Genomic DNA, 14,811 nt, shown 5'->3' on the forward strand with positions numbered 1-14,811 from the left:
ATCCTCTCTCAACTGTGCCGCAATGCCCATTTCCTTAAACGCGCCATCTCCATCCCGACAGTAATTAATCGCGGGTGAATCAAACGCGGTGAAAATTACATTTCTCAACACCATGTTTAAAATACTTGTCGAATTGATGAATAACATAATCATGTTTTCTTTAAAAGTGATTAATTCTGTTATGAAATACTTCACAATTAATTTTACAATAAAGTTCACTTTATTGTATATTAGCATCCCCCGTCCCGCCTTCGCCCGCGATATTTATGTGTAGAATTAAATAAAAACACATTTTACACCTTCTCACCCGTTAGGGGTGGAATTTCGGAAAACCCTCCCTTAGTGAGCATCTACGTGATAGTAGGAATATTAAAATTTCAAGTCGATAGGTGCAGTGGTTCGGGCTGCACGTTGATGAGTCAGTGAGTGAGTGGTATTTGGCTTATATATATATAGATTTTCCATTGAATCCTTAGATAAAATTAAAATATTGTAAGATGGAATTAATATCTGAAATCTTAAGAAAAACAAATTGTAGTAATAGGCTTACATATTCGAACTTATTTATGAATTAATGTGAGGTATAATTTATGATGCTTACTAATCATCTGAATCTTCTTGAAATATATTAGTATAATCTGTGATCGTTGCACATTGTAAAGCGTCATTGATTTCTAAGTAATTCAAGGCATCTGCTGTTGCTGGCAACCAAGTGGTAGTTACATTCTGATCAATGACAGACGTTGGATTTCTGTAGAAGAACAGATATCATTGATTCATATTTAATATTATTATGACTTTCAATCGATCTATAATGTCTGATTCTTACGATGCTATTTTAACAATTATACCTACCCTGTCTTTGCAAAATTCGTCCACATACTTGTGATAGCTTCTACTACTTTCCGATCTTTTGTGCCTATAGCAGGTGGTTGAGGATCATTAACACTTTGAGGTGTGTAAAATAGATGTGATATCTCATCACCATGAGCCGCTCCTAGAGAATGCCGGTTCCATAGAAATTAATATTGTCAAACATAAAGCAAACAGTGGAAATTTAACATATGAAAGAATTTTACATAATGCAATTACCATACATGATTACTTTGTTTCCCAGCATAATTTGCTTAGTAGTTGTCTGATTACCGACATAAGAAAACTTATAAAAGTATGTCACTGCCTCTTTCCTTTTTCTTCGGCTATTTACGAATTCTATTATAGGTATGTTCATATAAATATCACTCATGCATTGTATGATTGAGGAGACACTGTTTTTAGTACATGATTTTCCATTAAAATACCATTGCTTGGCGCGCTCCGTCAGCTGCAGTATTTTTACCGGGTCTTGTAAATTTCTTACTTTTCTCACATGGTTCGGTAAGTCTTCGTAGAGCATTTTCAAAGTTTTTTCACTAGGATCTATTACCATAAGAACGATATATGAATGAAAGATACGAAATAAAAATATGCAGGAATGGGTAGGTATGTTAATGTTTAAAGACATGAATCCAATTTATGAGGTATTTACCAGGTTCAAGACTGTCAAGATGGAATATATATTCATGAGACGTATTACCAATTATGATTGGTATATCATTATCATCATTAAGCAACTGATACAGAGGACGTGGAAACAAAGGTTTTTTTACGTCGCTGTCAACCACGGGTGTAAATGGTAGATTACTGCTGTACCTATCCTATATAAATAATATATTTCCTCATTAATATTTAATATTTTTGCTTTATTTATAATTTTTATAACTCCATATAAATATAAATCCTGTTAAATATTATAAAATTTTGATAATTATCAAATCGGTAAATAAAAATATATAAAAAATATAAATATGTAAAAACCAAATGACCTTTAGAGATATAAAGTGCCATTGCACATTGACGATTTGGTCAGCGGGTATCTTGCGAAGAAACTCTACGATTTCTTCGGAGTCCTTGGAATCATTGCCAAGTATTGAGGCAAGTTTAAATGAGGTCACTTCTTGCTGAGTCTCTTTTATTGCCGAACTGGACGTACTTGTAGTGCTTTGAAGAATAGCTTTGTGAAAAAGACCTGTAGGTATAATTACTATGTATAAATATGTATAACGATAAGTATAATGAATATCAAAATTTCGTTTTCATACCCAATATTTTTTTATTTAATGCTACCATTATGTTTTGTATTAGAGCATGTTTAGGATACCTTTAGATAGCGGTGATAACATTAGTAAATGCACGCATGCAGCACCACTACTGCTACCAAATACAGTGATGTTTTCTGGATCTCCGCCAAATACTTGAATATTTTCTCTCAGCCATTTCAGTGCAGCAATCTGATCTTTCAGGCCCTGGTTTCCGCTTGTTGTTTCATGACTGAGTTTTAAGAAACCTTTAAAAAGAATTTAAGGTACATACGAGTTAACTGGCATTATTAGATACATACCTTTATACTGCTATCTTTCGCAAACAAACACGAAATAGTATTCAGGATATTTTGAAGAGGAAACCGTCAACATATTCTTAAAGGAATAAATCTTACCTAAAGCACCGAGTCTGTAGGTTATTAACACTACAATGACTTCTTTTGCCAAAAGATAATCAGGTTTTTGATTAATATCAGAGCCTGACCCATGTAGATTTCCCCCGCCATGAACCCAAACCATAACTGGAATCCGCGTTGTTCCATAGATACTATGTGGTACATAAACGTTAAGATAAAGGCAGTCTTCGTCACCGATCACCGTTTTAGTTAGTAGATCTTTTTGTAAAGAAACGTTGCCGTTTTCGGACGCATCACGGATGCCATCCCATGCAGCTGGAGGTTTGGGATCCTAATGCAAACAATGAAAATAAATAGACTTAGTGTGATTTTAGTTATATAAGTTAGATCAAGATAAAGTTAGCAATATTTATTTTGAAGATTATAACATGCGATGTCGTACTATTTTTCAACTCAATCTACCTGTGCTTTGTGCTGTCAGAGAGTACGGATGGAGATGACTGTTCGAGCAGTTAATATTTTTGTTCGGTTTTTACTTTTCGTGACACTTTTGAACTATATTATGTACACTTTTGTTATTGAGCGATTTATAAACTGTTGTTTTGGATGACATTAATGTTCGGAGTGATTGATTGATTGTATTTCACTTGAGAAGGACCCAAAACAAGGGTCGAAACGTTGTGAACAATTATTATCATTAAACGGCCCGTCAAGGTAAAACAAAAAAAAATATTTTGGACATCCTTTCTTTCTACCTCCTCACGAACGTTAGTCCGTTCATCACAAAACGCTTTGTAAATACTATTTGAAACTGGTTTTAGAGTTTAAAATATTAGCGTTTGATTAGTTCGTAGACCTGATATACAGAGTACAAGATCTGATATGCAGAGAATATTACAAGACAATATAGAAGATAAAACTTAAAGAATCGTTTAAAAATGTAACAATTAGATACGTTATTTTAAATCTTACCTGAAATCTTAATTTACCAACTGGTGGAGCAGCAAAAGGTATACCTTTAAAAGCAACATAATGGGAACCATCAAGCACATTTTCTTGCAGAACTCCTTGCAACTTTCCTTGCTTCACAGTCACGACGGGCCGATCCATGGTAGAATAATAACTGCCTAACATTGCTCGCATCCTTATATGTGTGCATTATATCTTCTGTTTTCATCGAACTATATTTTATTTATGAACAACATGATAATGCAAATTTGGAAGATAAGAATGGAAAAGATAATAAAGTAGTAGTTGAAAAAAAACTACATTCACTACATGCAACGCGTTTGTTAGATATATCTTTTAAATCTGAATAAAACACTGAACTAATTTTAAGAGATATACATAAAACGAGTGAAAATATATGTATGCAAGGAAGTGGTAAGTATTATTCATGAACGTGTAACGCAATCGTTCATAAATATAGATAAAGTAAATACCAATATATTGTAAATTTGTATGTTAAATAAGAAGTTTGCAAGTTCATGTAGTTTTATCGATAATGATAGTAGATATTTCAAATAAATATAAGCGAACGAAGCGTTCTCTAATGGCAGTTTTTACCTTACGTGCAAGAGACGAAAGTCATCGTGCGCTGTATTTCGCTACTCGTCGAGTAGGTCGCATTTAAGAAAGTTCTTATAAATACTTATCTAAAAATACTTAGCTAAATAGATTGTATTACCTACTATAGATGTTCGCATAGAGATAGTCATTAACGTTAAATAACTTAAATGAATTAAATAATACAAATAATACATTTCATGTACTATAGTATATTAAAAATACACACCCATTACAATTTTATTAATTTTATATAATGCAAGTTAAAAACAATACATTTTATATTACGTATCAAAACGTTCACGTTTATCAGAATTCTATAAATAAACTACTTCCTCTTTATCATAATCATTATACTTATTATTACCTTAATTTATATAATATTTATATATTAACTTTTTAACATTCCATGTTTAAAATACTTGTCGAATTGATGAATAACATAATTCTGTTTTCTTTAAAAGTGATTAATTCCGTTGTGAAATACTTATCACAATTAATTTTACAATAAAGTTTACTTTATTTTCCATTGAATCCTTAGATATAAATAAAAAATTGTAAGATAGAATTAATATCTGAAATCTTAAGAAAGACAAATTGTAGTAATAGGCTTACATATTCGAACTTATTTATGAATTAATGTGAGCTATACTTTATGATGCTTGCTAATCAGATTCTTGAAATATATTAGTATAATCTGTGATCGTTGCACATTGTAAAGCATCGTTGATTTCTAAGTAATTCAAGGCATCTGCTGTTGCTGGCAACCAAGTGGTAGGTACGTTCTGATCAAGGACAGGTGTTGGATTTCTGTAGAAGAAAAGATATCATTGATTCATATTTAATATTATTATGACTTTCAATCGATCTGTAATGTCTGATTCTTACGATGCTGCTTTAACACTTTATACTTACCCTGTCTTCGCAAAATTCGTCCACATACTTGTAAGGGCTTCTAATACTTTTCGATCTTTTGTGCCTATGGCCGGTGGTTTAGGATCATTAACTTTATATTTAGGCATGTAAAACAGATATGATAACTCATCATCATGAGCCGCTCCTAGAGAATGCCGGTTCCATAGAAATTAATATTGTCAAACATAAAGCAAACAGTGGAAACTTAACATATGAAAGAATGTTACATAACGCAATTACCAGTCATGGCCACTTTGTCTCCCAGCAGCATATGCTTAGTAGTTGTTTGGCCACCGATGTAAGAGAACTTATAAAAGTATGTCACTGCCTCTTTCCTTTTTCTTCGGCTATTTACGAATTCTATTATAGGTATGTTCATATAAATATCACTCATGCATTGTATGATTGAGGAGACACTGTTTTTAGTACATGATTTTCCATTAAAATACCATTGCTTGGCGCGCTCCGTCAGCTGCAGTATTTTTACCGGGTCTTGTAAATTTCTTACTTTTCTCACATGATGCGGTAAGTCTTCGTAGATTATTTTCAAAGTTTTTTCACTAGGATCTATTAACATAAAAACGGTATATGAATGAAAGAAGCAAAATAAGTATATGTAGGAATGAAAATATGTTAATGTTAATGTTTAAAGACATCAATCTAATTTATGTGCATTTTTAATACCGTCAAGAAATAATATATATTCATGAGTAGTATAACCAACTATGATTGGTATATCATTATCATCATTGAGTAACTGATGCAGAGGACATGGAAACAAAGGTTTTTTTACGTCATTGTCAATCACGGGTGAAAATTGTAGATTAAAGCCGTACTTGTCCTATATAAATAACATATTTCCTCATTAATATTTAATACTTTTGCTCTACTTATAACTTTTACAATTTCAGATAAATATAAATCCTGTTGACTATAATAAAAATTAAATATCTATATCAAATCTATATGGAATAAAAATTTATGTAAACAGCAAATTACCTTTGGAGTAAGAAATTGACATTGACCTTGCGCTTTGACGATTTCGTCAGCGGGTATCGTTCGAAGAAACTCTATAATTTCTTCGGGGTTCTTGGAATCATTGCCAAGTAATGAAGCAAGTTTAAACGAGATCATTTCTTGCTGAGTCTCTGTTATCGCCCAACTGGCCGTACTTATACCGCTATGAAAAATAGCTTTGTGAAAAAGACCTGTAGGTATAAATATTATATAAATATAACGATAAGTATAATGATATCAAATTTCATTTTCATACCCAATACTTTTTTTATGTAATGCTACCATTGTGTTTTGCATTAGATTAGAGCATGTTTGGGATACCTTTAGAAAGCGGTGATAACATTAGTAAATGCGTGCTCGCAGCACCAGCACTGTTAGCAAATACAGTAATATTTGCTGGATCTCCGCCAAATACTTGAATATTTTCTCTCACCCATTTCAGTGCAGCAATCTGATCTTTCAAGCCTTGGTTTCCGCTTGTTGTTTCATGACCGAGTTTTAAGAAACCTTTAGAAATAATTTAAGATATATACGAGTTAATTGGTTTGAGATACATATTTTTATGCTGCTATTTTCACAAACAGTCACTAAATATTATTCAGAAATGTTTAAAGAGGAAACCATCAACGCATTTTTGAAGGAATTAGTCTTACCTAAAGCACCGAGTCTGTAGTTTATTGACACTACAATGACTTCTTTTGTTAAAAGATAATCAGGTCGTTGATTAACATCAGAGCCTGTCCCAATAAGATATGCTCCACCATGAATCCAAATCATAACGGGATTGCGCATTGTTCCGTGGATACTGCATGGTACATAAACATTAAGATAAAGACAATCTTCGTCACCGATCACTGTTTCAGTTAACAGGTCGAGTTGTAAAGAAACGTTGCCGTTTTCGGATGCATTGCGGATACCATCCCACGAAGCAGGAGGTTTAGGGTCCTGATTGCAAACAATGTAAATAAATAGTCTTAATCAGAGTTTAGTTACGTAGATCAAAATAATATATCGTGCGGACTAACACTATTTTTTTTATTTCTGACCATTTATATATTACACATAATACAGGTTCTAATTCAATAAACTCGACGAGGCTTTTCTGTACCTAAAATCGACCCAAAATTAGATTAATGAGATGCTACGAGAAAATTAGATACTACGTCAAAGCTAAAGGTTGATTTTAAGGTAAACCTGAAAAGGAAAGTAAAAATTGTAATCTGAAAATCCTGTTATTTCTTCGACATCATTCGACAAAAAATCGGCATTCCATAATGTTTCTTAAAAGAAGAACCTTGAGCGTATTTTATTTTAAACCTGTTGCATGGAGTTTAGCGAAAAATGAGACAAACCTTTTTTATTTTTTCTTGTATAACACGAAGCCGTAATAAAAAAACTGGGGATTTCCATTTAAGAAGAGTGATTTGGGTTATATTAGACTTAAAGCGGGCAGTATATTGAAAATCACTTTGATTCACTTAATGGCCTTCATAAAACCCTACAATTTTTATTTGAAACAGGTTTTAACCAAAACGTTTTCGAGTTCTTACGATATGAAATATAAAGTAGGATACCTTGTATATCATGTAATATGAGAAATAAATTTTGTGTTTTTGTGATTCTCCAAGATGTGGTCATAACAAATATATATATAATTATAATATTTATAATGTTTTATATTATCTTTCATATATTATGTAAGACGTTTTTAATACAAAACTTTAGCATGTAGGTAGAGCTGATTAAAATGTATGAGGAAGTCCTTTACCACTTTGCAAATTACGTAAAAATTTGAGATGTTAAGTACGGAAGATTGACAGATGAGTGTATATTTATTGTTCTAAGGGTTACATTAGGTGCTTTAAGTAGAGTAATGGCCGCATTATCTAGCAACAGGCGTAGTCACGTGTCAAGGAAAAATATCGCTGATATTCTTTTCTAATATTGTTTAATAGGCTGTTACGCACCGTTTAACGTTAGTGCATTGCATTTACTACCAAAGCGGATGCAATGCACTTATGTGTCAATTTTTTTCGAATCATGGTATCAATAATTATTGTGAAGATTGTAACATTGTATAGCACTATTTCTCAACTCTACCTCTTCACGAACGACGGTCCGTTCATCACCAAACACCTTGTAGACAATATATGCAACAAGTTTTGGAATTGGTTAAACATGTAAGGTACATGTGGTAAATTAGTTTGTAGATCTGATACAATATATATTACAGGTGTATGCAGAAGATAAAACTTACAGAATCGTTTAAAAACATTTAATAATTATGTTATTGTAAATCTTACCTGAAATCTTAATTTCCCAACTGGTGGAGCAGCAAAAGGTATACCTTTAAACGCAAGATAATGGGAAACACCAAGCACATTTTCTTGCAGAACTCCTTGCAACTTTCCTTGTTTCACAGTCACGACGGGCTGATTCATGGTAGAATAATAATAACTGCCTGACATTGCTCGCATTCTTATATCATTGCGTTCTATCGTTTGTTATCGTCGAACTATGTTTTATTTATGACATTACAAGATAAAAATGCGAACTTGGACAATGACTTGGAAAATGGATAAGATGATAAAATTAGCAATTGGCAAACAAATATAGCCAGAAATTGAGGATAAAGGTAAAGCATAAAGCATACATATGGTTGCAGTCTGTTATTTTACAAGTATTATTTAATAATTAATGTACTTTATAAACATAAATCTTTCTTTCAGTATCGTGAAATTGCACTTGAATCCTTGTGATGATTATTTGTAATGCATAGAGTTGTCACTGAAATGTTTGAATAAATGTGATACTAGACAAGCGTAGTGTTCTTCTCTTTTGTGATAAGTAAAGCACGAGTGATTGTTACTATACATGTAGCATATTAGTATAAATAATGTCGTAAATAAGGAATTTTATGAATGCCATTACGTTCAATTTGACATCGCATTTGACATTTGACACACATATACCAATCATGTCGACATATCGATAATAATTAACATTTCATATATTGAAAAATCACAAATATGTGCAATGATTTTTTACATACGTTTCGTTGGTACAATTAATATATTCTTCAATTACAATATATTCAAAGTTCCTCATAAGAAGAAATCTAGATTAGATTTAGACAATAAGATAGTAATAAACATACTATCCACATTCTATCCAAAAATGGAATAATATTTTCAATTCATTCCATATAGCAAAGGCTCGTAACGTGCTGGACATTCGTCGCGTTCGTATAACATTGCTTATCATCTATTTAAAGATAAGTTTTTCTAAATTTGAATATATTCAAATTCATTAAGGCTTCAGCCAACGAAGTAAAGTCCAACAATTATACTATCTACGATTATCTACTGTACGTTTAAATCATATGTTGTATCTTTTGTAGCCAGTCTGGAATTTCTGTTAACCAAAAGTATGTATGTATAAGTTAATATTTGTAGGATTCGTAAATGTTATGTTTCATCATTGAAGAATAATGAATAAAAAAATTAATGAATACTTTGCATTAATGTTAAACCCACTGACAAAACTCAACACGGTTTTATCACACAATTGTGTAATTTCAATTTCTTCATTAATTATTGGTGACTTACTAATATTAATCTTGCACAATGTGTATCTTATTATCCAACCTTGATAAGACATCCATATTATGGTTTATTGATGAAATCCTACATTTTTGCAACGGCCAAGATTGGAATTGATTGGAAAGTTTTTATAAATACTTAAATACTTAAATACTTAATTAAAAATACATACCTAAATAGATATTAATATATTATAGATATTCGCTTAGAGATTTTTATGTCAAATAAATTAAATGCATTAAATAATACAACATTTAATACGTATATTAAAAGTACACATCCATTAAAATTTTATTACTTATGATTCATTTTTACATAGGACAATTTTACGCTTATAACATTATACGCTTATTATAATTGCATAACTGTTTTACTACTTTACTTCTTGAAATATATTAGTATAATCTGTGATCGTTGCACATTGTAAAGCATCATTAATTTCCAAATAATTAAAAGCATCTGCCGTCGCTGGCAGCCAAATAGTACTCACATTCTGATCGACAACGGGCGTAGGATTTCTAAAAACGAACAGACATAATTGTTTCATGATTGTTATGATTTTCAATTATTGCATATTAATGCTTTCCTAACAACTTGTACTTACCCTGTTTTTGCAAAATTCGCCCACATACTCGTGAGAGCTTCCATTACTTTCCGATCTTTTGTGCCTACTGCCGGCGGTTTAGAATCATTAATTTTACATTTAGTTTTGTAAAATAGGTATGATGTATCATCAGCGTGAGACGCTCCTAAAGAAAATGCCAATTTTATAAAGACCAATATTACGAAATTTGCAAACGAGCAGCTAAGACTCAATGTTGAGCCAAGATTTTTGAAATGATGTCATTACCAATTATAGGCAGTACGTGTCCCATAAGCTTCGTGCTAGTTATCTGACTGCCGATGTAAGAAAACGTATAGAGATAGGTCGGCGCTTGTTTTCTTTTCCTTCGTCTGTTGACTAATTCTTTAGTGGGGAGACCAAAGAAAATATCACCCAGAAATTGTATAATAAAGGGGAAACTGTTTTCAGTGCACGGCTTATCGTTGAAATACCATTGTTTAACGTGCTCCGTCAATTGCATTACTTTCTTCGGATCTGATGAATTTATAAATTTCTCCACGTAGCGCGGTATGTTTCCATAGATCGTTTTAACAGTTATTTCTTCGGTATCTATCATTAAATAATAATAACAATGAATCATTTTATCGCATGCACACACGTGTATGTGTGATTTAAAAGAGACGTAACAATAATAAGCGACATTACGTATAATGCAATGTTATGTTTCATACCAATTTAATTTACGCCAATTTTTACTACCTTTTAGGAACATAAGATATTCATGAGAAGTATGACCAAGAATGATTGGTATGTCATTATCTTCATCGAGCAGTTGATGAAGGGGACGTGGTAATACAGGTCTCTTGGCTTTCTTGTCGATCGTAGGTGTAAATGGTACGTTAGAGACGCGTGCTTCCTGCAACACGTTTCTTTTAGCAACATTATCATTCATAATTTTATCATTTTAAATAAATTCTCGTAGTATTACGATAAAAAATTGAACGAAATTAAGTAAAGATATATGCGAAAAACGATTCACCTCTGCAGTGAGAACTTGATACTGCGCTTCGGCGATTTTCTCAGCAGGCACGGTACGAAGAAATTCAACAACTGTCTCGGGATCTTTGGAATCGTTGCCAAGTATTGAGGCAAGCTTAAAAGAGTTGGCTTCTGGTTGATTCTCCTCTATTGCCCATGTACATGTACTTATACCGCTTTGAAAAATAGCTTTGTGAAAAAGATCTGTAGGTATAAACATCGTATATGAATAAATATCAAGAAATACATTTCATTTTCACAACTACAGAATATATTTAAATTTGATCATTACTATTGTGTGTTAAGATCACGCACCTTTAGACACTGGTGATAACGTTAGTAAATGCGCGCACGCACCACCAGCACTAATACCGAAAACAGTAATGTTTCCTGGATCTCCGCCGAATACTCGAATATTTTCTTTCACCCATTTTAATGCAGCAATCTGATCTTTCAGACCTTGGTTTCCACTTGCTGTCTCATGACCAAGATTCAAGAAACCTTAAATGAAACGGAATTTAGTGTATAAATACGTGTATATATACATATATATGCTTGACCAGAGTACATAGAGGTAACTAACGATAGATGTATGTCTTTACGAGGCTATCTCCCGCAAAGACGCAATAAAAGAAAGATTTGGTATTTTGATGAAAAGAAAAAAAATATAAATCTTACCAAAAGCACCTAATCTATAATTCACGCATACTAGAATTACTCCTTTTGCCAGGAGGTAATCGGGTCGATATAAAATGTCATTGCCAGATCCAACGAGATAGGCTCCACCATGTATCCAAACCATAACTGGATTCCGCGTTGTTCCATAGAGCTCACGTGATACATAAACATTAAGATAAAGGCAGTCTTCGCCACCGATCACCGTTTTAGTAAAAGGATCTAGTTGTGAACAAACATCGCCGCCGTTTTCGGATGCATCACGGATGCCATCCCACGAAGCTGGAGGTTCGGGATCCTGATTTTGAACAACAACGTATATATGTTTAACAAGATATAATTGCTTATAGTTAATAAGTCGTAATTTTACATTGTTTCCTTTATTTTGTATAATTATCAGTATTAGTATATCAATATATCAAAATTAAGAAATGCAGAAAGAAGGGAAAATATTAAATTTATATTAAAAATTTTTGATATAACATATAATGCATTATATTTTTTGATAAAGCAGGAAGCATCAAATCAATTTGCTTACGTAATGTTTGTTGGGAAGCAATTAGAAGACAAAACATTGTATGGATTCATCGAAATTCATCATTTGATTTCACTATCATTTAATTATAATATTTAAAATAAATTTTACCTTAAACCTTAACTCGCCCACAGGTGGAGCGGCAAAAGGTATGCCTTTAAAAGCAACGTAATGGGAACCAAGCACATTTTCTTGAAGAATTCCTTGCAACTTTCCTTGCTTCACAGTCACGATCGGCCGATTCATGATGGAATAATAACTGTCTGACACTATTGGTATCATAAGTTATTACGTTACTTTGTTAGTAGTTGTTATCTACGATGCATGAATCTCACATTTTGGTTGAGTAAACTAAATGATCATAAACTAGCTGCACGTTATCATGTTATCACGTTTTCTTGATAGATAAGACATAACTATTATGACTGCTATGTGCATCGCACATTATATCGTACTTTTTGAAACTTATTAATTGCCATTTGATTGTGTTTTCTCTCTGTTGTGTGTTTATATATATAATATATCTGGTATTTTATTTTATATTAGTTTTATATGTACATATATTAAGTTAATTATATTCCTGTGTATTCTTTCTCAAGTCCGTCTTAAAAAAGAACTTGGCACATTTTTCCTTCAAAGTATACATGACATCCTGAATAAAATTAATAATAACATAAATAACATCATTTTTCTTCTTCGTACAAAAAAAAAGACCGTACGGACCTCCCGGTAATGTAAAACTTTGTATTAATTCTTAATGCAGAGTTTTGCGTTTGAATTTTGCTTGAATTTAAGAGCATCGACATGAACTTTCCATTGAATCCAATATACAATGAAGTGGACGCGTGTGCGCGTGCACGCGTCTATACAGGATGTCTCAGTATATTTTTCTACTCAGCTAAGTCCAAACTATACGCCATTAACTGGTCGGAGTTTTGAGACACCCTGTATACATGCATGTCACATTTCACGAATGCTAGAGCGGCGATCATTAATCAAGAGAATGCGGGAAAATTCTAATTAATTTCTACATTTTCGAAATGTTAATATGTATATTACTACTACTCGAAGCTACTACGAATGTGTAAATATAATTATGTGTACAATTTGAATCAAGGAAAACAAAAGAGGATCTGAGTAAAAAGGAATATTAACAATAAAATAATTATTAATTTTGTGGAGTACTGGTACTGCATGGTAATGTCCTGAACTGAGTTTATCGAATCGGATGCGATGGTGAAAGTATTAGGCAGAACATCGCGATACTTTGAGATATCAAAAGTGTAAGTCGTCAGGAGAGAAACACAGATTTCTTCGGAGCAGGTGGTAAATTCGTCTTGCAGTAACTTATTATATAATTTAAGAAATGACTTTATTATTATTAACAGTTATAACTCGCACCAGTTTTATCTACTATCGCAGCTATATCTCTAATACTTGTAGATCGTCCGAAGGCTAAGGTACGACTCACCCTACACGCTCTTATTTTCGCATTCGCTCGCCCTGTCGAATTCTCTCGAACTTTCTTAATAGGTTTGATCCGCTAGACTCGCCGATATGCGAGCAAACATCTCAGGGCCGTATTTCGTTAACCTTGTACGTTTTCCCTTACAAAAGTGAAGGTTACCTTTTCTTAGTCTGGCGAGGTAAGAATGTGAGGTTATAACAGGGAAGATCTTAATGTAGGTTGAGTATACTCGAAATATACGGAATGGAAGAGAAATCTACATTTAAGAATTCGATTGTATTTTTTGAAAAAAAGGAAATAAAAATATATACTAAAAGAAAGAACGAAGGAAATTATTAAAGGAAAGATGGACTTAAAAAAATATAGGAAATTGATTAGAAGCCCGAGACTTACTATTAAAAAGCCAGTAGAATAGCTGGAGAAGCGTCCTACGTGACAATTCTTGGCTGATAATCTCGAAGTATTATGCACTTGTTAGAGAATATTATTATCACTTTATATCGTACTTTGTACCAGAAGCAGGAAGAGCGACGTGTTGATCGATGAATCAGAAGATGACTGGAAGATAAATGTTTGATCAGTTTTGGAATGTATATTTTATGGTGTATGATATCACCGGAACTGCCAGAGAATGGCGGTATATTTTAAATATTTTCTGTATAAAAGTGGATAGTTTGTGGATATTGTTTTACCGAAAATTATTAATTGTTAATGAGACTTATTTTAATGAAACTTTGGCTTAAAAGAAAAGAGAAATAAGAAATTAATTATAGTTTTACTCTGAGGTGTTTTTTATCAAATTCCGATGCATTCGTTGAGTTTAAGATTCAAAAAATTGTGCCTAACGTTAATGAATTTGATATAATTGAAAATTCTTTGGCACTTGTTTATTGGAGTTTTGTTAGTTTTATCTAGTATATAGGATGGGTTTCC

General features: G+C 32.4%; 2 protein-coding genes across 9 annotated transcripts; both read right to left on the reverse strand.

Annotated features, from left to right (window-relative positions):
- Window positions 1-423: 423 nt before the first annotated feature.
- On the reverse strand, window positions 424-9,699 carry LOC105280761 (putative inactive carboxylesterase 4). Of its 7 annotated transcripts, none has more exons than XM_026970225.1 (9): window positions 8,299-9,699; window positions 6,649-6,940; window positions 6,317-6,502; window positions 5,978-6,186; window positions 5,663-5,819; window positions 5,219-5,545; window positions 4,979-5,123; window positions 602-751; window positions 424-517 (listed from the first exon to the last, which is right to left on the reverse strand). In XM_026970225.1, coding segments are annotated over exons 1-9 (1,641 nt in total). In that variant the 5' UTR covers window positions 8,473-9,699; the 3' UTR covers window positions 424-516. The 7 variants fall into 7 exon arrangements, with proteins under 7 accessions (XP_026826026.1, XP_026826027.1, XP_026826025.1 ...); XM_026970229.1 differs by adding an exon at window positions 7,963-8,131 and having other exon boundaries at window positions 432-751; window positions 8,299-8,389; XM_026970226.1 differs by lacking the exons at window positions 4,979-5,123; window positions 5,219-5,545; window positions 5,663-5,819; ... (2 more) ...; window positions 6,649-6,940; window positions 8,299-9,699 and adding exons at window positions 856-997; window positions 1,093-1,419; window positions 1,529-1,697; ... (2 more) ...; window positions 2,537-2,828; window positions 3,470-3,795 and having other exon boundaries at window positions 424-751.
- A 136-nt stretch (window positions 9,700-9,835) lies between these two features.
- On the reverse strand, window positions 9,836-14,792 carry LOC105284946 (esterase E4-like). 2 transcript variants are annotated; one of them, XM_020033455.2, is made up of 10 exons: window positions 14,272-14,792; window positions 13,882-14,048; window positions 12,522-12,679; window positions 11,879-12,173; window positions 11,516-11,701; window positions 11,202-11,404; window positions 10,922-11,078; window positions 10,448-10,771; window positions 10,202-10,346; window positions 9,836-10,115 (listed from the first exon to the last, which is right to left on the reverse strand). In XM_020033455.2, exons 3-10 carry the CDS (start codon window positions 12,654-12,656, stop codon window positions 9,971-9,973), a joined length of 1,590 nt encoding a protein of 529 aa, XP_019889014.2. In that variant the 5' UTR covers window positions 12,657-12,679; window positions 13,882-14,048; window positions 14,272-14,792; the 3' UTR covers window positions 9,836-9,970. The 2 variants fall into 2 exon arrangements, with proteins under 2 accessions (XP_019889014.2, XP_019889012.2); XM_020033453.2 differs by having other exon boundaries at window positions 12,522-13,062.
- Between the last annotated feature and the right edge of the window lie 19 nt (window positions 14,793-14,811).

The sequence above is a fragment of the Ooceraea biroi genome, chromosome 6 (genome assembly GCF_003672135.1).
Source record: "Ooceraea biroi isolate clonal line C1 chromosome 6, Obir_v5.4, whole genome shotgun sequence".
NCBI lineage: Eukaryota > Metazoa > Arthropoda > Insecta > Hymenoptera > Formicidae > Ooceraea > Ooceraea biroi.